At 37.1% G+C, this 25,897-nt stretch overlaps 1 protein-coding gene across 1 annotated transcript; it reads right to left on the reverse strand.

Annotated features, from left to right (window-relative positions):
- Window positions 1–474: 474 nt before the first annotated feature.
- On the reverse strand, window positions 475–24,959 carry klhl2 (kelch-like family member 2). Its single transcript, XM_082164678.1, has 15 exons — window positions 24,627–24,959; window positions 23,790–23,915; window positions 22,504–22,610; window positions 21,473–21,594; window positions 20,475–20,637; window positions 20,258–20,367; window positions 13,926–14,042; window positions 13,684–13,833; window positions 12,094–12,211; window positions 10,653–10,850; window positions 5,648–5,749; window positions 4,589–4,717; window positions 4,358–4,498; window positions 4,103–4,246; window positions 475–1,945 (listed from the first exon to the last, which is right to left on the reverse strand). The coding sequence occupies exons 1-15, from the start codon at window positions 24,641–24,643 to the stop codon at window positions 1,917–1,919; spliced, it is 1,773 nt and encodes a 590-aa protein (XP_082020804.1). The 5' UTR covers window positions 24,644–24,959; the 3' UTR covers window positions 475–1,916.
- Window positions 24,960–25,897: the final 938 nt, after the last annotated feature.

The raw sequence follows: 25,897 nt of genomic DNA on the forward strand, positions 1-25,897 counted from the left end.
TTGGACAATATTTAGTTAATTTTGTAGTTAATCTATTTACTTTAAGTATTGTATTTACTTTATTGTATGTATTTTATAATTATTTAATTTTATATTTTTGTAAATCTTAATCCTAATCTCTTTTTATTATCATTATTTATTTATTTTCACTTTCTCTGAACGCTCTTTGCACCACCTGAGGGTCCCCGAACCCCAGTTTGAAAACCCCTGTATTAAGTGATGTATTTTATTGATGGAGTGTTAATTTTGGAGTATTAAAATAATCTAATTTTCAAACAAGATTTCTAATTTCTCACACTTTCATTTCCCCCAAAATTTTTTGTACCAAATAATACATGCATTATTTAACTGTATTTACAGTAAAAGAAAGTTCACAAGTATAAGTTAATTTCACATTGGAAATATTCAGTAGGCTAACATTAAATTGTTTTTTGCCTCATGTGAACAAAAACACTCTCACACTTACACAAAAAATCATGTTAGGTGTTTTTACTAGAAGCATGTTTATTATTAATGATATAAAACAAGTTATGAAACTTCAAGAACACAACATTCCTTTTGACTGATAATTAATAATACACAATTGTATATATATTCATTAATAGGCTTGGTGACAGTAGTTAAAGAGTTAAATACTAAACAGCAAGAGCAGAACAGAGAAAACCATTAAAGTTACAGAAAACAAAGAAGGAAACAAGAGAACAAAAAGAGAGAAAGAAAGAAGGAAAGAAAGAAATTGTACCTTTATACTTCTTCAGCGTTCAATACCGCTAGTACAGAGAGCACGTCACGTTGGTTAGTGAGTACAGCAGTAGTTTAAGAATGGCACACAAACATCAGTATTTAGAACCATGCAAAGCGGTTTAATACCCAAGCAACCAGCATCAGTCCACAGTATCGTGCATGCCGAAGCGTTCAGGTTAACGTTTCGAATATGTCAAAGATCGCAATTCTTGAACAACCGGACCAAAAAAAAAAAAAAAAAAAAGGCATTAAAAGAAAAAACAACAACAGACGGTTCAAACTTTAAGACTTCATGTTTGGCAAACAAACTGCAAAATGTAAAAGTTTGTTCATCTTCAGTAGAGACCCTTCTTGCATATAGGCAAGCAAAAGTTTCAGCTCCAACCATAAAACAAGAATCATCATCATCATCATCATCATCATCATCATCATCTTCAACCAACCTTCATAATGAAGATGTTTAAAGTCCAGTGACTTCATAAACAACCTTCCAAGAGGCAACAAAGTGCTGGTCCTAAACTAGACACATTTACCCTCAACCTTTATTCGAATAAGCAAAAACCATCAATGGGTTCCTTCAGATCAAGAGATCAAGCAGCAAAAATCTCTGGCCATTCCCTCGGCTCAAACGCAGGAACGTTTTGATGATGCCGCAGACGCGCTGGTCAAATTTTTTGCACCAGTCTTTTGTCAGAGGTTAGCAACATTGTGTTTCGGTCCTGCTTCTTCAGGGCTCCTCAAAGTGCAATAAACTTCATCACTGACTACTCTCAAACAAGAGAAAAAGAAAGAAAAGAGAGATAAAGAGTGTGTAAGTGTATAGCTAGAGACAAAAAGAGGTAGTGTGAGAATGCTTGTAGTTAAGTATCTGAATGAGTGTGTGAATGTGTGTGTGTGAGAGAGAGAGAGAGAGAGAGAGAGAGAGAGAGAGAGAGAGAGAGAGAGAGAGAGAGAGAGAGAGAGAGAGAGAGAGAGAGAGAGAGAGAGAGAGAGAGAGAGAGAGAGAGAGAGAGAGAGAGAGAGAGAGAGAGAGAGAGAGCAGTATTCTCCAGGCCATGTCCATGGTGAAGCAGTTCCAGGATGAAGCTTCAGCCATCGTAAGAGCTTCAGTGTGAGCGAATCCTCTGCTGTACTTCAGCGTCAGCTCCAGTGTTCAACAACTCCACAGCTGCTCAGAGAGGCTTATCAATGACGGTCACACCTACACACACACACACACACACACACCTACACACACACACACACACACACACACACACACACACACACACACACACACACACACACACACACACACACACACACACACACACACACACACACACACACACACACACACACACACACACACACACACACACACACACACACACACACACACAGCGGATCAGTACAGTCATTCTAAAAAAGGACTAATACAGCAATCAATCATTAATAATAATCACATGAAACTGGGTGTGGGAAATTAATTATTATACTATAAAATGACTTAATAAATTAATTATATTGATACAATTAATTTATATTAATGCATTTTTTTTTTTTTATATTATGTAACATCAAAATTCACAAAAAAAGTAAACAAATTATTTGTCATGCATTGTTGTAGATTATATAATAATAGTTTTATTCGGCTGATACTGATAATTACAAAATGGCCAAATATTAGCTTGGCAGACGGGTCTCTATTACTATTAATTTACATGCAGAAGGATTAAACATTTGTGACTTTTGAACACCAGGTCATACATGGTACTACACAAATTACCACTAGATGGGGCCCTTTCTCACTCTGTGCTCTCTTCTGGTCTCTAGTGGGGGCCTCAGGTATCTGTTCAATTTTGACCGATTTCATCAAATAATTTCAATTAAACACAGTATGATCCTTTTCTTAGACCGTAACACTAGCTTCCCCATGGCTGATGATGATAGAAAATTGTAAAAAGTCTATTAAACCATTCAGGTGTTTTGTAAGTAGTGTATTTTTTTTATTTTTTTTATATAGCGTATCTATTCATAACAACCTGAGCTATGAAGGTAATATGATGCCATAAAGAATCGCATGCACAGGGTAAGATTTGTGAAAGTGTACATAAGTTTGCAAGCGTAAATTAAATTTGCATGCGCAAGAGAAGATTTGTAAAGGTGTAAATCACCTTTCAAGTGTAAGAAAAAAATATTTGCTTGATTTTACTGTTATTTTTAAGTGTAATGCATGTATTGTGAAGCTGCAGCGTCGTGCTAACGCAAAATAAATAGGATCTGTATTCCTCTGACCTCCATTTTTCCGCGCTTACACTTTTGGCACGTTTTTTGCGCACAAATACGGCCAAAAGTATTGCAAGCCTGTGAACAGCAATTTGCAAGCGAAAACCACAGAGTCAGGAACTGCAAAACAGATTGATCGTGTAAAACCAACCTTTGTGTACAAAATTAACTGTTGCAAATGTCTGAATTGACTTGTGTACATGGGGCAAAAAAGTTTCAGAAATAACCCTATTTGTACAGTCTTTCACTCATTGAGTTTTGCAAGAGCGAAGAGGAGGGCGGGTTCATGTTAGTTAGCCTAATACATTAACTAATGTTAACAAATCAAACCATATTGTAAAGTGTTACAAACAAATAATTTACTCAGACCACCTCATAAAATGAGAATGTAAGTGTGCTAACCCCATTTTGTTTTAGTAAGAGTGGTAAGCAAGACTTAACCTTAATAAAATACAGCATTTTCAGGTTATTGTGTGTAGAAAGATTACCAAAAAAATGATTTAGTTTAGACTGGAGTGAGGTGAAACCAGAAAAAAAAGTGCAAAGCAAGTTGTTGTTGTCTAGCTGCTAATTTTGTTTTAATTGTATATGGTAGAAAATTAGACTATTAGTTAAAATAAACTTTTTTATTCTACTTTTTTATTCTACTTTTTGATATTGACATGATTATATACCAAAATAATTATCAGGTCTAGCAAAGAAGGATTTTATCTTACAAAGCTATGAAATCCAGTGGTAAAATCACAGCTTTTTAAAAACATTTTTTAAAGAGGGCAAGAAAGGATGACCGTGTCTATCGGCCACTGAAGACCAATTTTGACCCAGGAAAAACCCTGATATCCTTGTTTTGGTTTCTCCTTTTGAATGACGAATATAGACTATTGGTCCCAGCTGATATAGACAGTTAATTCCTCACACGCAGGCGCAGAACACATGCTAGTTTGCAGTCGGCTATAGTTTTTTTAAGTCGGCTTGAAGTGTCCCAGGCTTTAAGTATTTGCCTATTTAAATCCAAACAGGGACGTGGCCGTGTATAATAATGAAAAACTGTATAAGTAGAATGGCATTTTGAACAGTCTCTTTTTCTGACCTGCGTAGCTGCGTCCTGTGCTCATGCAGGTGGGCAGTAGTGTCCATTTATCAGTGTTTGGATTGTAGAACTCCACTGAAGCCAGGTTGCACGAACCATCATCACCACCAATCACATACAGCAGGTTATTCACGGCACACACACCTAGAACACACAAAATGATTGAAACATCAAAGCTAGAAATGTTTTTGTTTTAGTTGGCACAGTGATGCATGTTGTGCTGTTCAGCAAGTATGTAGTATTTGACCAACTCACCTGCGTTCCTGCGGCACATGTTCATATCAGCCACCTGTTTCCATGTGTTAGTGGCAGGCTCATACACCTCACAGCTCTTTCTAACCAAGGGGCCGTCGTGCCCTCCTACTGCATACAGCAGACCTTTTAACACACCTACACCTGTCCAACACAAACATTCCTGGTTTACACAGATACATGTTGATAGCCAGGATTTGAGAAGGTATGCGTGGGAGCATGTTTGGCTGTTACCTGCACCACTACGACGGGTTCCCATCTCTGCTCTGTAAGACCATTCATTGGTGTTGGGGTTATAGGCCTCAACAGTACTCAGACACTGACGTGTTGCTCCGTCATACCCTCCGACTGCATAAAGCAAACCTAAAAAGAGACCGTTTGAAATCATTTTCATCAGTTCAAATCAGCTGTTCGATATTAAATACATTTTTTGAGACATATGTGTGACATAAATATGTGTTGCACAAAAACACAATATCAAGCTAAAATTATAAAGCTAAAGTTAAGAGAAATGTTTCATTATCAATCCCAAATTAAAATGTATTATGCAAAATTATATGTATTAAATAAAACATTAGTTTTTCTAAAATCTATTATGTTTTTGAAAGCATTTATTTGATCAAAAATACAGTGAAACAGTAATATTGTGAAATCTTATTATTTAAAATAACTTTTTTATTTCAATACATTTTCAAATGTAATTTATTCCTGTGGTGGCAAAGCTGAATTTTCAGCAGCCATTACTCCATCAGTGTCACATGATCCTTCCGTTGCGCTGCTTAATGTTTTTGTGGAAACCGTGATTTATTTTTTCAGGATACTTCGATGAATATAAAGTTTAAAAGAACAGCATTTATTTGAAATATAATTTTTTTTTTATATTTACTGTCACTTTTTATCAATTTAATGCTAACTTTCTGAATGAAATTAACGATTTGAGTATTTTTTTTAAATCGTACTGACCCAAAGCTTTTGGTAGTGTATATGATTCTGAACATTATTAATGATTATTATTATTATTATTATTATTCATTCATTTATTATTTATTATTATTACTTTATTGGCATTACAATGTAAGCACTAAGCAGCATCAAAACAAAATGTGCAAATACATTAATATGGTAATATACAATTCCATGTCAGGCAACTTTGTATACATTTTGTATACGTAATGTGTCCCTGTTCTCAAAAGGTTAAAGACCCCTTGTTTAGGCCCTTTTCTTAACCTCCAAATGCCAAACAATACATAACAGCAATGTACATCTAATATACAGATAACTAACATCACTAACCTCCAACAACACCGACTCCAACACTGCTACGCCGCGTGTTCATGGGATTGACGTGGAACCACTCATTGGCCTTAGCGTTATACGCCTCTACAGTAGCTAAACCTGCAAACCAACATTTTCATCATCGTAATGGTCACAGATGTAGGAATACAGTTCATGTTCATCATTCCAATCATGGCTGTACCCACCTTTGAGGTCCAGACCTCTGTACTCTTTCTGAGGTGTATCAAAAGTTGTGAACTAATTTACTAATAATAACTGCACTATACCTAATAATAATTTGATACTGCAAAGATAATGCCCAACTTTAAACTGACTTTCTCATCTGTGTTGATAGATTAGCGGTGTGACAGTGCTCAATGTAAAAACGACTGAGATGGCCAATCAAATAAAAAAAAGGTGGGCCTTACTGTTACTTTTTTACAGAAGCCGAGCGGTCAGAAAGTGAGATGTAAGTAGCTCAAATATTTGATTATTACAGTGTATTTAACTGTATTACGATAGAAATGTTAAATGACTGACAGTAATATACACTAATGGAAGCAACACAACCAGAGCTGCTTTCAGCATAGGCAATAAGATTATGCATATTGTGAATTAATTTTATTAATTGTGTTAGACTTTCCATAAAAAGGCTTGGATAGCCTTTCAGTAATTTCACTTATCATTCTCTGACCTACACTAAAACATGGAAAAATCTGAGTGTTTATAGGCTGTGGTTAGACAGTCATTTAGCAACAACAAAAGGATTAATAATATTTGAAAATAGATGCATTACTTTTCAATAAATTCAATTTCTTTAACTATTCCTTTAATTTTCTTTTGACAAGAAATCCCCAATTGTCTGGAACCTTTGTATATTGATACTTCGATATTTAAAGGGATAGTTCACCTAAAAATGACAATTCTGTTATTATTCAGTAATCATTTACCCATTCAAACTTTTCATTCCAAATCCATATGTTATTTTTCATTAACTTTTTCATGACCATGCGTTTACTGTTTTCACTGACAAACAAAAATGAAAAAGACCAGGATTTTTTTTTCTTGGGGGGTGCTAACTTCAATATCCTGCATGTATTGCATTTTATTTATGTTATTTTCCATTTTACCTTAAAACTATATTTACAAGGTCACATTGTAAAGTGTGCACAGTTTAACAGTGCTTCAGATTAAGCACGTTATCAATTTTCATCTTTATTATTACCTTATCAGCTCTTTGAATCAATAATGGTTTATTGAAACCTTTCGGCTGACAGTCCCAACTACTGTCCGGAAAAGATATTGAGGGCTTTAAAACTGCAGTGAGCTAAATGAACGAGATATATCCAGCTGCAGAACCGCAGATCCAGCAGTTTTAGACCAGCAGCCCCAGGACAGAAGTGTGTCTTACTACTTAGTTCTGGCATGAAACTCTAGATGGCGCAGGCTGATAGGTCCTTAACTCATTTGGTCTTCTACATAGCACAGCTGATTGGTTGCTGTTGCATTAGCAGCCAATGAGCTTCGGCCCAACATTCAAACAAATACCGGTAGTGTTGCTGTTAGCAGTCTGCAGCGTGCTTCAGAAACTCCCCAACTTCCCCAGCTCCACCTGTATTAGATCTGCTACGGGGATCATTTCATGTATGTTACATGTGCTTAAGCACCATGTCTTACATACTTACAGCACCATGTCTGTGAATGTTTTGACTGTAGCAAGTCTCTGTACTTGCTCTGCAGCTGCAGCAGTGTAGCAGATCTATTCCACCAAGACCAATATCCATTACCATGTCAATCTCTCAGAGAGTTGTCATGACAGAAATAGAGTTATTGAAATGTGTGCTAGTTACCTCCATAGAGGCTGCTTCATATGTTGATGATGTATGTAACGTCGTGCCGTAAAGCAAGTTGTGATTCTCGCGAGATTTGGCTGGGCGCCACCTATCAAACCTGCATTGCTGGTATTTGCAGATAACAATAACATAAAAAATTTACATATATCGTCCGATACAGATATGGTGACTGATGTATCGTGCATCCCTACTCATTTAAGTATTTTCTTTTTTGCACTTTTCAAAGTAGAGAAATTCTGAACATTAATCATAGTCATGGCCTAGTGGTTAGGGAGTTGATCTGGTGACCTAAAGGTTGCTGGTTAGATTCCAGAACCGGTGGGAAATGACTGAGGTGCCCATGAGCAAGGCACCTAACCCCTAATCGCTCCCCGGGCGCCACACAAGGCTGCCCGCTGCTCTGGGTGTGTGTATCCACGTTTGCAGTGTGTGTGTGTGTTAACTACTCACTACTCTGCTCCTAATGTGTGTGCATTAACTTGGATGGGTTAAATGCAGAGGTCAAATTCCAAGTATGGGTTACCATACTTGGCTGTCACGTGTCACTTTCACTTAAAAATATTAATTTCGTAATTAAAATCATAAAAAATACAGTCAAATGGCAAATTATACATTTATTAATATATTTTTTAAAATAAAAACAGTTGCATATCACTGAACCAACAATGAAATATTGTGATTGAATCCATCAACTTTAAACATGATTAATAGGCAATGTTTGAACAGTTCTCATTGTACAAAGTGACTATATTTAAAATTATTGTTGTGAAATATTAGCCTGGCTAACGTCAGACCTCTTCTCATTGAGACGTGGTCTGGGAACCACATGTTCATTTTCTCGTATTTGAGGCGTGGTTTACGAATGCCCAGAGCCGTTTATTGGGCGCTATGAATGTCTATCAAATGCGCCTGTACGTAGCTCATAGCCAATCATTTCAATTATACCAGATGACGTATGTAGAGCGACAGAAAATCGACGAGGAAGAAGACGAAACAAACTTGCGTTCTAAACTACTTAGAACCATCCTTAGAACACTATCTAAGGCTGCATCGAAAGGTAACTTCGCGTCTGATGCCATGTTGGATCCATAGATATAAACAAACTGCTTCGGTGTGTCGCATAAACGTCGTCATCGTCTTGCTGCTCCCTCCCCGTTCTGTGATTGGTTCCCTTTTTGAGGGGAAAATCTGGTCCATGGTGTCCAGGCTGCCTAGCAGCGTGAATAAAATCGCGCTGCGTGCAAGGCAGCATGGGGAAACCCAGGCTAGTGAAATATTAAAATCCATGTGAAAATAGCTCATATCTATTAAAAGGAAATTATGTGCATAAGCTCCACCCCTCACTTCTGTTCTGTGGCTGCTGGTCTGACACTGCTGGCACTGTGGTTCTGCAGTGGAATACTATTAAAATGAACAGACTTTGTGCTTGCCAGCAAAATGGAAAAGAGTGGGGTGTCGAGACATATTTTTAAACGTTTTAAAATAACATTTATCTTGACATGGTGTTTGCGTGAGAAACTGAAAAACGCGCCAAGGTCAAAGACGTAGGGCCCTATCTTGCACCCAGCGCAATTGACTTTGTACACCGACGCATGTATCATTCCTATTTTGCACCCGCGCACAGCGGACTTTTCCCTCCACAGACGCACGTCGGTAAGTTAGGAAATGAACTTGCGCTCCCGGGGGCGATTCAGCGCAAAGAGGAGGCGTGTTCCGGCGCAAACGTTCCCTGGTGCTATTTTGCAGGTTTAGAAAACAGTGGCGCATGTTATTCATTTGCTATTTTAAGGGCGCATGCTTGGCCATAATCAATGTAGCGTGTGCACAACGCGCATGCACTTTGCTTATCTCATCTACACGCAGACGCAGCAGTTCTCATTTTTAGAAAACCATACATTATTACAAGGAAAAATATTAACACACGAGGGAAATCATTGTTGTGTCCATGAAGATGTGAAAAAATAGGTATAAATCTAGCTTACAAATTTACCCAAATTATTATACACCTGTTTAACCGAAGCTGATTTGGGTGGGTTTCTCCATCCCCAATGTCACTTCTCTGTGTTTTACGGCCCTGACGAGAGCGTCGGTCTCCTCGGCTGTGAACCGCTCCTGGCGCGCGCCTGGCAAATCCGCTGTTATAATAGCAAACCGCCATGGAACAAGCGTGCCTGCTCTTAAAGGGAATGTGAGATGTCGCTCTGATTGGTTTATTTCACGTTACGCCCAAACCACACCTATGAATAATGAAGCTACTTCAGACCAACCCATTTTAGATTTGCGTCGGGCACAGGAGTCATTTATCCCGCCGGTATAATAGCAACAGCGCCCAAGACTCGCCCACAAAGTTACTTGCGTTTCGCGCTTGATACTTGCGTTTCAGATCGTTAAAATAGGGCCCGTAATGTTTAACGCAATTACATAGAAAACAACCTTTTCTCTTGTTCATCACCACTAGGCTAGGGCAAACAAAGTGCAATAATTTATATTCAAATCTATATTATATGACATTTATAACGTGAGTGAATCTTCAAAAAGATCAGGGGCTTTCGACAATAATCAGGAGCTTGAGCCACCAAGGTAGCTACTCACCAATAGCAGATTACAAGAGGACAATACGTCTGTTGTTATCTTCTGAGCCATTCTGAGACGTGTCTGAAGTCCGCGGTCTTTTGCTTCATATTTAATAGTGCTCCATTATGATCGCTGTTGATGAAGAGCTTAATATGATCCCTATTCGCTAATGCGCGCCGTACCTGAACGTGGCTTAATTGACTCCTACCCCCATCAAGACCATTGTTTATACATATAAGCACACTAAACAGTTATTAATTTAGGTTTTTAATGTGCTGGCGCTATACAAATTTCTGGCGGGGCTATAGCCCCGGCAAGCCCCGCCCTAGCGCCACCACTGGAAAAGACATGGTTTTGGTGTTAAAGCTGTTGTTATCCAATTTTTGCCCTACAGAAATCTTAAAATGCACATATATACAATAGACCTCAGTATTTCTAAAACCCTGCTCTTATGATCCCAATTATTATTAGTACCTTCATAGTAATAAGCACTGCTACCAACTAACATAAGTTATGCACTTCTCCGCCGTAAACAAATGCAGCTGCAACATAGTAAAAGCATTTTTGACACAAGATGAATATATTGCATGTGTTACCTGTGCTGCCATCAAAGCCCCCTACAGCATACAGCAGTCCGTTGAGGACAGCGGACCCTAGTGTTGACCTCCGGTCCTGCATACTGCTGACACAACACCACTCATCTTTTACTGGGTCGTACGCGTCCACCGTCCTCACACGCAATGACCCGTTGAAACCCCCGACAGCATACACAACACCGCCCACGTACACCACACCTATAAATAAATTAAAAAATTAAAAAATTTGTGAATATATATATAACAGTTGGTGAGTGAAGACTGGTTCAATAAATAATTTTGTATTCCATCATTTATTTTACATTTTGTTGAAAAGCCATAGTAGGCTGTTGAGTGGCAGGTTTCATTGTGACAACTTATCCCATATAATCTCACAATATACCGCTACTGGGTTACACTACCATTCAAAAGTTTTTGGTTGGAAATATTTTTTTAAATGCTTTTGAAGGCTGCATTTATTTGACCAAAAATACAGTAAAAACAGTAATATTGTGAAATATCATTACAATTTAAATGAACTTAAAATGTAGAATTTCTGTGTTAATATATCTAAAAATTTAATTTATTTTTGTGATGGCAAAGATGATTTTTTAGTGAAAAACAGTTTGCTGTTTAATATTTTTGTGAAAAAAAATGTTTGTTTTTTTCCAGGATTCTTTGATGAACAGAAAATTTGAAGAACAGCATTTATTTGAAATAGAAAAAACTTTAGTGACTTTATAAATGTTTCTACAGTCACTTTTGATCAATTGAATGCATCCTTGCTCTATTATTAGGCAGCTATTAAAAAAAATTTGAACACCAAACTTTTGAATGGTAGTTTCTGTTGTCACAAAATGTTAGTGTATTTTTTCCTGGGAAAATAATGGTGGAAATGTTCTAATGTTTTTGGTTTTGTCATCGAGACTTGAGTGCCTATACATACATTTGAGCCCAATAGTTTTTTACCCTCTCAGTTAATGTTTTCTGTGTAGATACATTTATGCCACATAAAAAGGTACTTTTTGTAGTATATATGCCACCTAAAATGGTCCTCAAGTCAGTAAATCTACACTTGAAATTTCATTTTCATTTTTCACCCACATTAAGTGTCCAAAATGCCAATGATCTTGCCATCACTTATATACTGTATACAATAACTAAACATCATTTTCATAACCAGGGTCATTTCAACAGCACAACATTTTTAGCAGTATCCATGTCATGACAGATTCCCCAGCAAATTGCATTTTACTCACCCAAGAGTTTCTATCATTATTTTCAGTACATACAGTCAATTACCTTTAGAACCGAAGCAATTACAGTAAGCAACACAACAGTCAAGTCAGTACTGGAGGGATGCAGTGAAGTTTTAAAAAGGACAGCTGTTGAATGCGAGACCAGGGTGAGTCATTTTTGTGCCTGCACAGTCATTGTCAATGATAAGAGCGTGGCTGCTCACCTGCTCGACATCGTCTGGAGGGTAATTCTGCCACTTGGAACCATCTCTCCTCCTCAAAATCATAGCACTCCACACTGCGGATGGCTTTAGGGGCCTGTCCCCCGACTACAACCATCACCTTTAACACACATGTGAGAAAAGTATCAGATCCTTTAACTCAACTTTCTGTTCTCAACTTCTTTGTTTATCCAGTTTAAATGATCTTATATCTGTATATAAAAGTTATTTAGAATAAATTCTTAGAAACAAATTTTTTGCATTCATGATTGTTTAAAGGTTTTTAAATGATACAATTTTCAATAAAAGTTGAAATATAATGCCTTTAAAAACATCATGTAGTGTTAACCGTAAGTAAGGGATAATGTACGTCCAGCCGGTTGTTATCACAGAATAACCCCGACAGGATGATCAGGACCTTGAAGCGGAGGGGTCTTGCATCAGCCTGAAGGGGTTTATTCTGAGATAACAACCGGCTGGATGTACATTTTCCCGCTTATTACACAGCTACTTGCCACATAAGTAAATAATTAGACATGAAATATTGATCTGAGGTGAACATTTTTATTAGCTCTTTAAACGCGAAGCTTCCGCAGAGAGAGCAGTTGCTAGCAATTGGCAAGTTCAAACTAGACGGACATTTAAGGGATACGGTACAGTCATACCACTTATTACACAGCATTTCATCACATAAATAATTATGGGGATAAGAGATATTGATCTGAGATGTTTTAAAATCGTACCTGTTTGTGATCTTATAGTAACAGTGTACAAAACAATCGTCGCAAAATGGCAGCAGCTGCGTTTTTAAGAAACGAGTGAGAGCGAGTCTGTGATACTGGATGACATAATTAAATAACTGTACACACAATATAGATTTGACTGAGTTTTAATATTTTATTAGCTCACCAAACACAAAACTTCCCCGAGGAAAAAACGTTCCTTGCAAGCGTATAGCTCTGCTGACTTCAGCAATCCGGATGAGCCTGTGTTATCTGTTTTTAGCGCCCGTTATCAAGGATTATTACAAGCTCTGTGGAATACTTGATTCTGATTGGTCAATCACAACATCCAGCGGTATGTTATTCCCCGATAACAACTGACATTTCCGCTGAAAACATCTGATATTAAAATAAAAATATGATTTTTTTGTAAACTTGAATCTTAAGTTCAGGTACATGTTTAATTGTCCACATGACAGTAAAATAAGAATATATGAGGACTCTGCAAATCCATTAAAATAATTGTGATTAAAGCATGCTTAGTTCTTATCTACTGTCAACATAATATAACTATCTTAATGTGGTTGGTCTTTATTAATATCGAAGGCCATATGCTTAATATGTAGCTCTGTTTGACACATTTTGTATTGGCGGTCCCTGCTTCATGTCTCTATTGCCTAAAGGGTCCTTGCCATTAAAAACGTTGAAGAACCCTGTTCTAAGATGCTAAGATGTGTGACAAGAGTTTAAATACAGCTTGCATTATGTGCAGATCATGTTCCCTCCTCTTCATACAATATCTTCCTGCTCTTTACAGCTAATTTCAATGAAAATGTACAAAATGACCATAATCAAGACTGTCTTAACAAACCTTTGGGTAGCTGATGGGTGTTCTCACTCTGGTCCGGATGGTCTTCATCATGGAGCGCTGCTCGGCAGGCAGCAGGTGATACTTCATGGCTTCAATAAGGTAGTCTTTACAGGCGCTGCTGTTCTTTACTAGAGTTTCCTCTTCCACCCTCTACACACACATACAAAATGAAATTACATTTATCACTAAAGAATATCAAAGCACACATTTACTAATGCGTTTGCACACACAGACACACACACCTGTACGAGGTATTCTCTGGAAAGAAGGGGCAAGCGAACATGTTCCATCAGATGAGACATGTGTTCCTGACGCACATCTTTATCATGCGTGACCCACGCTATGACAGCTTCAAACACCTATAAACACACAAGGAACGTTGATACTAGTTTATATTCTTCTCAAGTGATTCAATCACAAATGGTCAGGAAAAATTAAAGATCAAAACAAGGTCCAAAACATTTTGAGATCCTATCAATGCAATCACATATGAAAAGTGAACGCTAATCGTTCAAAACTTTAAAGTTCAAATGTTTTTTAAAAAATCTACCTTAAAAACCATGTGCCAAGTTCTTAGAAACATTTTCTTTGTATTCCTGTTTGTTTTAATGTGTTTTTAAACTAACATTTTCAATAAAAGTTTAAACAAAATGACTCCAAAAATGTGAAATGGTGTAACCATGAAGTAAAAAGTAATAACACATTTCCTTACACCTTTAATGTATGTGAGAGCACACATCTTAAGCATAACAAATTCATACATTTTATGACATTTTTGGGGAGCAGTGTTATTTTAGTATTATTTATATGCCATTATAGTATATTTTGAGTTTATTTTCCCTTTTCATTTGCTTTTTTCAGGTGCTTTTGTCATTTTTAATAATTTTTGCTTTTTAGTATTACTATTTATGTTACATTTATTTTTATTTCACTTTTAATTTCAGTTTGAGTTCAGTTTTAGTTTTTATTTAGTGTCAGTTAGTAATTTTATTGCTTTACCTTGGCAACATTTCTAATATTCACTTAGTTGTTCCATCTAATATTTGTATTAGATAGATTGTATTAGGTATTTTATTTTATTTTATTTCATATTTATTTAAATCAACAAAAAAAATAACAATTAGTTGTAGTTTTAGGCTTAGTTAATAATAATAACCCTGTTGGGGAGTCACATCATATGATATTTTATAACCTGAACTAATCTTGCTTTGTGACAAGAAGGTTATTTCTAAAACAATCGGATATTTTAAAGGGCACCTATTATGCAAAATTCACTTTTACATAGTGTTTGAACATAAATGTGTGTTGGCAGTGTGTGTACACAATCACCCTATAATGATAAAAATCCACCCAGTGCTTTTTTTAAAATCCCCATAAATTATAAGCACTGTCTCAGAACAAGCCGTTTTCAGACTTGGGGCAATGTGACGTACTTTTGCACAAGCCCCGCCCACAACCATTGATTGACACCGCTGTATTAGCGTAGACCCGCCCTGAGTAAGCTAAACACAGTCCGCCATTGTTTCATCAGTTCACAGTCAGCAGCTGTAGACAAGAATGTCTTCAAAAATGATTGAAGTGTTTTGTTGTTGGTTGTAAGAATGAACATAGCTATCTTCATTTCTCGTTGTTACTCGAGGATGGATCTGTACCAACTGTTCGTGATCCAGCTTACAGTCTCCTGAGTGATAGGCCTAACGTTACTGATCATGGTAGAAATGAAAGTGAGAATACACACTTTATGACAGCAGCTCGAGTCGTTTTACGGATTTAAAGTTTGCCAGTTTATTAAGTACCCCCTGAAAAGGTGTGTATATATGTGTTTACTGTTAGTAGTAACGAGTGTTTTGTGTAAGCCTGAACCCAAACAAACAGATGAACTAGAAGAACTAACTAGCACTATGAGCACCATTCTCTCTAGAACATTGGATGTGGTTGCACCTATTAAATTAAAAAAGGTCAGAGAGAAATATAAAGCACCATGGTATAACAATACTACGCATGTTTTAAAGAGAGAAACCCGTATTTTAGAGCGTAAATGGAAACAAACTAATTTAGAGGTCTTTAGAATCGCGTGGAAAGACAGTATGTCACGTTATAAAAAGGCCCTAAAAGCGGCCAGGGCTGAGCACCTCCGCAAACTAATAGAACACAACCAAAACAATCCAAGGTTTCTATTTAACACCGTGGCTAGACTAACAAATAAACAGACGTCACCCGAACAAAATATCCCGTTACAGTTCAGTAGTAATGATTTCATGAACTTCTTCACTGAGAAAATAGAAAGCATCAGAACCACAATTATAAACGTTCAATCTTCAATCGCGCCTTACAATTCAGCTTCAATTATCACCCCGAAAGAACAATTACAGTGCTTTACAACTATAGAACAAAAAGAGTTAAATAAACTTATCACTTCATCTAAAACAACAACATGTTTATTAGATCCTATACCAACTAAACTACTGAAAGAAGTTTTATCTGTAGTGGAAGAGCCTCTCCTCAATATTATTAACTCGTCTTTATCTTTAGGTCATGTTCCAAGAACATTTAAACTGGCAGTTATAAAACCTCTCATTAAGAAACCACAATTAGATCATAATAATCTAGCAAATTATAGACCCATTTCAAATCTTCCATTTATGTCTAAAATATTAGAAAAAGTGGTGTCCGCTCAACTGGGCTCTTTCTTGCAACAAAATGATATCTATGAAAAGTTTCAGTCTGGATTCAGACCGCATCATAGCACTGAAACTGCGCTCGTTAAAATCACAAATGATTTACTTTTAGCTTCTGACCAAGGCTGTATCTCAATACTAGTTTTACTTGATCTTAGTGCTGCGTTCGATACTATAGATCACACAATACTCTTAGATCGACTACAAAATTATACTGGTGTTCAAGGACAAGCACTAAGCTGGTTCAAATCATACCTATCTGACCGCTACCATTTTGTCTATTTAAATGGAGAAAAATCGATCATAACTCCAGTAAACTATGGAGTGCCGCAGGGATCTGTATTAGGCCCTCTGTTATTTTCAATATATATGATGCCACTTGGAAATATTATAAGGAAACATGGAATTAGTTTCCATTGTTATGCTGATGACACTCAAATATATATTTCATCACGGCCGGATGAAAACGCTACATTTTCCAAATTGACAGAGTGTGTTAAAGATATAAAAGATTGGATGACGCGTAATTTTCTTTTATTAAATCCAGACAAGACAGAGGTAATACTTATCGGTTCAAAAAACCGCCCACAAAACCTCGCACAATACAACTTTAACATCATAGGATGTCCTGTTACTTTATCCTCTACAGTAAAAGACCTGGGTGTTATACTCGATTGCAACCTGTCTTTTGAAAATCATATTTCTTATGTTACAAAAACAGCCTTTTTCCACCTTAGAAACATTGCTAAGCTACGTAATATGCTATCAGTTTCTGATGCAGAAAAGTTAGTTCATGCATTCATGACCTCGAGACTGGATTACTGTAATGCTTTATTAGCTGGTTGTCCTGCATCCTCAATAAACAAGCTACAGTTAGTCCAAAATGCCGCCGCTAGAGTTCTTACGAGATCAAGAAAATATGATCATATAACACCGATTTTATCATCACTGCATTGGTTACCTATAAAGTTCCGTATTAATTACAAGGTATTGCTACTGACTTATAAAGCCCTAAACGGCTTAGCTCCAGTCTATTTAACGGATCTTCTATCGCCCTATAATCCATCGCGCTCTTTGAGATCACTAAATTCAAGGCTTTTGGTCATACCTAGGATATCCAGAACCACCAAAGGAGGGAGAGCATTTTCACATTTGGCTCCAAAACTCTGGAATAGTCTTCCTGATACTGTTCGTTGCTCAGACTCGCTCTCCCAGTTTAAAACTAGATTAAAGTCGCATCTCTTCAGCCAGGCATTCATATAATCCTACAGTTCAAACTACAATCCGGCCTCTATCCAATGCCAGAGGAGAACTGGCCCCCGACTGAGCCTGGGTTCTCCCAAGGTTTTTTTTTTCTCCATTAAGGCACCTGATGGAGTTTTAGGACACCATTAGGTCACTTGATGGAGTTTTTCGGTTCCTTGCCACTGTTGCCTTTGGCTTGCTCAGTTGGGGATATTTTGGGGATATTTAATTTAATTTTATCAATCAATAAATTCCTCTTGAAACAAACTTTGTTGTATTATTTAAATTTAATACTGTGAAGCTGCTTTGATGCAATCTGTATTGTGAAAAGCGCTATACAAATAAACTTGACTTGACTTGACTTAATTCGCTGTCTATGTTGATGACAATGAAAGGGAGTGAGAGAGAGAGAGTTTATGGATAAGACTTTAATACGCACTTCTTATACGGTGTTTATTCAGCTCTTACAGTGATTTTCTGGAGTAAAACTGACGCTTCATCTTTTGTGTGATGTACAATAAACTTTATTAAACTCATCAGTATATTGTTGGCCATCATTCGGACACGGTCCGCTACAGCAGGCTTGTATTAATAGTGGATAAAAGCAAGATGAAAATAAGTTATTACCGTAATTAAACTAATCACAGACATTTTGACTGCGGGTCGTAATGAACACCTAACGTTACTGAGAGTTTCTGTTTTGATATTGTCAGATAAGATTGTCCTGGCTCTGAGCGCGAGCTCGTGAGGCTCCACCCTCTGTGCGGGAGCAGCAGCTCATTTGCATTTAAAGCCATACACACTAAAACTGTGCGTTTTTCTGAGCCCCAAAAGTGACAATTTAAACATGCTGTAAGAAAATGATCTATTGGGTATAATACACACTCTGGGGACATCAGAGACTTATTTTACATCTTGTGAAAAGGGGCATAATAGGTGCCCTTTAAAGTCCCCCTGTGGTGAAAAACAAGCTTTTAATGTTGTTTATATGTCTATGTGGTGTTTAATATGCTTTAAGACAAACCATGTGCAAAGTCCATTGCTGAGTATTGTCTCCTTAAAACTGCAGTGAACAAAAGACAGTCTCAAAAACGCAGTGAAATCGCTGGTGTTTCTGATGTCACAAACTACCTTGTAACCAATCACGTCAACATTGATCGTCAACCAGTGGATCTCTAGTGAGTGGAGGTGGGGCTAATTTGCATATTCATAGAAGCACGTATACTAAATGAGGCAAGAGGGTAGAGTTACATTCAAGCTATTTTAAGGCATTAAGATTTTTTTTCCAAGGAAAAACATTTTTAAATATGTCATTTTGGTGATCAAAGATGAGTTTTAAGGGATACAATTATTGACTAAAGGGAAACTTTAAGAGATTTATTGACCCTGACACTGGCATTAGAGTCTGCAGGGCTTCACAGTTTGATATTATTTCCTATTATATGTTTATTTTCTGCGGAAATAAGCATTTGGTCAAATTTGAAAGTTTGTAGCCACTAAATTAGACACGTTCTCCTCAAAATCTAATCACAGGAGAGATTTCAGAGATGCATGTCAATGCCAGGTGTAAACAGCATTCTGTCATAGTTGACAGCTAGTGATCGGATCACCAGAGATGGATGTTAATACCAGGTGGAAAAAGGCTGTAATTAATAAAAACACAACTATGTCTTAAGAAGCTGTTTAAAGGGATAGTTCACTTTGAAATACATTTTTGGTATGTTTTAGCTTACCTCAAGGGCATCCAAGATATAGGTGTCTTTTTTTCCGCAGTAGTTTCAATTTTGATATTTTTAGGTCAAACCGTTCTTGTCTGTCAGTCATATAATGCAGGTCTATGGTCATTATCTCAAAACACAAGCACAGAGTCCAAATTAAAACAATTCCCCGTCGTCCAAATTAAACAATTCCCCATCGTAAGTACACATTGATGGCCTAAGACACGAAACGAGCGGTTTGTGTGAGAAAACGAACAGTATTTATATCGTTTTTACCACTTATACGCAGCCATGTCGAAGTGATCTGATCTGACGTGTGCGCAGACTGGTGCATAGATATATACACACTAGATGTCGCCTTGTCTACGGCAGTTCATTGGAACGAATGTCTTTAAGGCGACATCTAGTGTATATATCTATGCACCAGTCTGCGCACACGTCATGTGTACTTACGATGGGGAATTGTTTAATTTGGACGACGGGGAATTGTTTTAATTTGGACTCTGTGCTTGTGTTTTGAGACGATGACCATAGACCTGCATTATATGACTGACAGACAAGAACGGTTTGACCTAAAAATATCAAAATTGAAACTACTGCGGAAAAAGACACCTACATCTTGGATGCCCTTGAGGTAAGCTAAAACATACCAAAAATGTATTTCAAAGTGAACTATCCCTTTAACCATGTTAAAAAAAAAACTAAAAAAAAACAGCATGGTGCCCACGCCTTACATCTTCCAACTCTTGTTTCCATGACGACAAACAAGCTCTCACCACCAGCAGCTACAGCTATTCCCATAGTGTTATTGTACCAGCGGCACGTTACCATGGCAACAGAGCTGCTAAAGTCTGCATGATAAAATCACCTGTGTGCTGCTATAGTTACAGATCACTAGCAGGAATACAAGTCTCTCATCAAACGTGACGTTACCTTTTCTTCAGATGTAATGGTCAGTTTGTCGCTTGCTATGAGGCTGCAGACTTGCTCCATGCCCAGATTGAGAAACTCCTCACTCTGCACGACCTCTGAGAAGTGCTGCTCTGTGAGTGTCAGTGAGTGGGAGAGAGATTCAGACTGTTAAACAGAGTTACTGACACTATTGTGACTATCGTGTGCTTTTCTCTTTAATGGATGGACGGACACACACCTGCATACGTGTTGGCGAGATTGAGCAGTTCCGTGCAGGCGTGCAAATCGGCAAAGGCGCGGATACCGAGGCAGTTAGTTGGGTGAAGTTGAGTTATGAGAAACTCACAGCAGGCCTTTTTAACTTCCTGCAACTGCAGCAGACCAGCGGCAGGCAAGAGCACCTAAAACACACATACATACACACACAAAGAAAATATCACACACACATGACCTCAAGAATGCTTCAAGAATTTGATCTGCTGTATTTTTATTAGACCTAATAACTTTACTTGCCCTGAGGTACAAGTGTTTTTACTTAATGAGTTTATTTATTATTATTTTATTTGTATTTATTTTTTGTATGAAAAATATATTAACAAAATAATTAATAATCAACAATCAATATCAAATCAATAAATACGTCACATTACATAAGAAAAATAGGTTGTCAAGAAACGCTTGTATACACACAGGATGCACTCCTGCAGACCTATGTTGGGTGTGTGAAATGGGCATCTTTGCATTGTGTCTCGCTGTTTTTTAAGCATCTCACGCCATTTAAATTAGGCCAAGCTGCAATTCATCTGACTGTTTTTAATGCAATAATGTGTTCTGTATGTATACCCCTCACTCCTTTTCACCTTTATTTGCTCAAAAGAAGCTTTATGCATGTGCAAACTGAACTTACAGGATAAATGCCAGACTGGGCAAGTTATGATACCGTCAACTGGCCCCGGGACATTCTCATTGTTAAGCCCTGCAGCAAAGTTTGCATTTGAGTCCCTCCCTTAAAGATTCGGCCTCATTTTAACACCCTCCGTCTAGTCAAATGTGCAGTGCAGACACAGGCACATAAGCTACTGACACCCACCCACACAGCACACTTCCTGGATGTGATTTTCTATCCTCTCAGAGTAATACCAAAGAACACAACATAAAAAGAACACAGATTCAGTCAACTGTGTTTTTAGGTCATATTTTCATAGCATGTAAAAAAAGTCACCCACACTCGCTTACCTGCACATTCTCCTCCGTTACTTGGATCTCAGCGGTGTAAACATAGTCAATCAGCATTCCCAGAGTCCAGCCGTCAATCTCTTTGATTCGAACCTTCTTCTGGCGGCTCTCGGTCATCTCTCCTACAAACACAAATATTCAAAAATGTCATATATATATAAAATAACAACCAAGTTAAGTACCTTAAGTACCATCTTAACTTAAAGGTAAAAGTGATGGCTGGGGTGCTTGAGGCAGGAATACGGTTCCCAGCATGCACCATGGCATGTAACTTCAAATGACTGTTTACTGCATTATTTGTCCTGGTGTCATTGTGTTAGTAGCTCCTGTACTTTATGCATATGGTGATCTCTAAATCTAACTAAATCTCTGCCCTCAAATATGTCACTGTCATAGTGGTTTGTATGTTCGATTTTTAAGGCACATCAAATTGGTTAAAAAAATACCTAGTTTTTTATCTCTGGGTCATTCTTTTCTAACACTTTGCATCCTTAGCGGCAGCAATTATTGTTAGATGAGCAAATATTGCATGAATTAACAGTGAAATATACACTGTAACAAACCATGCAAAGTGATCCATTTATTTGTGCATTTATTAGTACAAAACCTGAGTGAGTCATTTTGATTCCCAATCATGAGAGCAAAGATTTACTATTTGACTTTTGATTACTTTTTTTTATGTATCCAGCATAAGATATGCATGTGTGTAAGGCATTTTTTTTATTTCCAGACTATGATGACTATATTCCAGCAGCTCTGACTGCATGGCCAGCTGGTGGTCTAATGGACTACTCGCCCTAATGTGATGTTCCACTGGTGTGAATGTGTCATAATGTCTGAATATATATATATATATATATATATATATATATGTATATATTATTACATAGCACCTTTAATTCTACTTTATAGTTGTTATTGTACTTTTTTTTTTTTTTTCATTACTTTTGTATGATGATTTGGCAATATTAAGCACAATCATGCCAATAAAGTACTTGAAATTAAAACTGAAAAAGAGTGTATGTTCTCACCTGTAAACATAGCATGGAAGTAAGGACTCCCAGCAGCTAAGACGACTCGATGAGCAGCGATCTCCACATCCTCCGCAATAATAGTTACATCACACAGCACACTCTGACTGCAGAAAGGTAAAGATAACATACACAGACCAATTTTTACAATTCTTCACACAGTGGCCCCAAAAAGTAATTGGATACTTTTGGACAAAATTTCTGAATGATGTTGCATTTGACATTACAAACATCAAACCTTGTGGCATCTGCAAATAGAGGAAGTTCCACAGAACTGGTTTAACCATACTTTTAAGCAGTGTCAAGGTGATTTTAATGGTTATATGAATTAAGTTCCCTCAAATTCAAATTTTTGAGGCCACTGTGTGGGTTAAGAATTTCAAGAATTATTGTTATTTTTTTATTTATATATTTAGCTTAAAATGTGTGCTTGTGATTGGCTGCACATAATCAAAATACTGTAAAAAAAAATATTGTAAAACAGTTATTTTAACAATTAATGTTTCAGATTGTTTTGATATTTTTATATTATATTTTGTATATATTTTTATTCCTGAATTTTCAGCAGACATTACTCCAGTCATCAGTGTCACGTGATCCTTCAGTAATCATTTTGCTGCTCAAGAAACATTTCTTATTAATCTATGTTGAAAACAGTTGTGCTGTTTTTTTGTTAATTTTTTTTTGTTCAAAAGAAAAGCATTTTAGCTTTTATTTTATATTTTGTTCAATTTAACGAATCACTAAATACAAGTATTAATTTCTTTAAAAAAAAATATCTTACTGACCCCAAACATTTGTACAGTACTGTATATTGTAAATAAATGCCACTTGGTTTAATATTTTGGTACTATCTGATGCAATTGTATTGACTGTTTTAATGTTTACAACAATAACATTTTAATACATATACCTGAAAAACTCATTCAAAATTCTGTATTTGTTAACTCATCCTCATATCATTCCAAATTTGTGTGACTTTCTTTTTTCTCCCGTTCAACACCAAATGAGGTGTTAGGCAGAATAGTTAACCTCAGTCACCACTCACTTTCATTGAATCTTAAAAAAAAAAAAGGAAAGTGAACTTTGACTGAGGCTGTCATTCTGCCAACATCTTCTTTTGTGTTCCACAGAAGAAAGTGATGAAAGTTTTTAGGTAAATTATCTATTAAGAGCATAAACATAAACATTGTGTATAATCAATGTTACGAAGAGGCACTGCATGATTTCTAACAGTATCACTCACTCACACACACACACACACACACACACACACACACACACACCTGCGGAGCTCGTTCATGATCCTGAAGGCTTTCTTCATGTGACGTGGATTGATGGTGACTGCACTCTGTTTCTCACACACATCATCCTTCAGCTCCACAGCTTTATGATGACAAAGCTTAGTGCATCTGAAAGAGAGACACACACACACTCTGAGTGGTTCATCACCTACCACAGTAACATTACACAATCTTTAGAGTGGCCATTTGGTATGGTTGCTTGCTTCAGCTACAGAACAAAAACATAAAAACAGTCATTGGGACTTTTATCTCACAATTCTGTTTATTTTTTCCTCATAATTGCGGGTTTATATTCCTCAATTGACGTCCCCCCCCCCCCCCAAAAAAAGTCTGACTTGTGAGAAAAAAGCCAAAATTGTGAGATAAAAAGTTACCTTCTTTAACCTTCTTTTATTTATTTTTATCCCGCGGCAGAGACAAGCTTCCATAATATGGCAATTTTCAAATGTGTCACTTCCTAAACATGTGAGAGAAAAAGTGTTCTAGGTGTGTGGACAAAGACAGAGAGATGTCATGTGATCTTATGGCTGAACTGATTTACTCTATAGTGACATTACAGTAGTGTGGACACATGCAGCTCTCTCTCTCTCTCTCTCTCTCTCTCTCTCTCTCTCTCTCTCTCTCTCTCTCTCTCTCTCTCTCTCTCTCTCTCTCTCTCTCTCACACACACACACACACACACACACTCTCTCTCTGTCTCTCTCACACACACACACACACACACACACACACACACACACACACACACACACACACATACACTCTCTCTGTCTCTCACACACTCACTCTCTCACTCACTCACACACACACAGCACTTACAGTGGATGTATGTCCATAGCGCTGGTTCTGTTCACATCTGTCTGCGTCTCTCCATCTCTGTTCGGGCTCTGTCGTTTAAACCCCCGCCGTGTCCCGTTCACAGAACCGAGCCGAACCGGGCTGGACTGAGTCCCGGTGTGCGGGTCCAGCTCCGCAAACGCAAATGAAAATCGGCCTCAGAAACGGCGTCAGTGTGACTGACGTGTCCGGGTAATGAGAGGCAGACAGGTCCGTTGTGTGGGTGAAGACAGCACACATCCAGAGACTGAGACGCTGTATATCTCACATACAAAAACAAGAGTGAAGGAAAGAATGACACTCTCCTTCGGCGAAACACAAAAAGCACGAGCGGCCCCACAGCGGCGCCTACTGCTGGAAGACCTCAACGTGCGTTTGGTAATAATATCTCTGAGACCCATGATTGTTTTGAGTCCGAGTAAGTCTTAAAATGACGTGTTTCTAATTATTTTACGTTCTTAAAATTCATATAAAATGTCATAACATTACACCAGTGTTCCAAAATGTGAGATTTTTAATGTTTTGAAATAAGCCATTATGCTCAAGGCCGCGTAAAAAAAACTTTAAAAAAACCTACTATTGTAAGATATTATGACATTTTAAAAATATCAATTTTCTAATATATTTGAAAGTGCAATTCCTGTGATGCTAGAGCTGAATTTTCAGCATCATTACTCCAGTCTTCAGTGTCACATGATCCTTCAGAAATCATTCTAATATGCTAATTTGGTGCTTTAAAACATTTCTTATTATTAGCAATGCTGAAAACCGTTATGCTGCTTAATATTTTTGTGGAAACTGTGATATTTTTTCAGGATTCTTTGATGAATAGAAAGTTCAAAAGAACAGCATTTATTTGGAATGAGAAACTTTTGCAATATTATAAATCTCACTACTGTCACATTTGATTTAATGTCCTTGCTAAATAAAAGTATTAGTTTCTTATATAAAACCTCACTGACCACAAACTTTTGAACAGTATTGGAATATATATATATATATATATACTAATATAAGATATATAATGTGAAAATAGAGAAATGTTTTCATAATAATAAAAACATTTACTTGTCTTTGTCAATATCAGTGCCCCACCCTTTAACATCACACTTTCATAAAATGATTTGAATGATTTTTATATGATGAAGTCTAGTGTAACTAGTTGACACACTTTACTCCAGTCAGTATTCATCAGTATTTTTGAACATTAATTTTAGTACATGGACATACCTTAAATTCTTGAGAATTAAACA

The sequence above is a fragment of the Leuciscus leuciscus genome (assembly GCF_965113295.1).
Source record: "Leuciscus leuciscus genome assembly, chromosome: 3".
Lineage (NCBI taxonomy): Eukaryota > Metazoa > Chordata > Actinopteri > Cypriniformes > Leuciscidae > Leuciscus > Leuciscus leuciscus.

Coding starts and splice junctions, on each gene's coding strand:
- klhl2 (XM_082164678.1), bottom strand. Junction 10,851..12,093: donor CTCCAGACGATGTCGAGCAG/GTGAGCAGCCAC, acceptor ATTTATTTATAG/GTGTGGTGTACGTGGGCGGT. Junction 4,499..4,588: donor AACCCGTCGTAGTGGTGCAG/GTAACAGCCAAA, acceptor TGTGTTGGACAG/GTGTAGGTGTGTTAAAAGGT.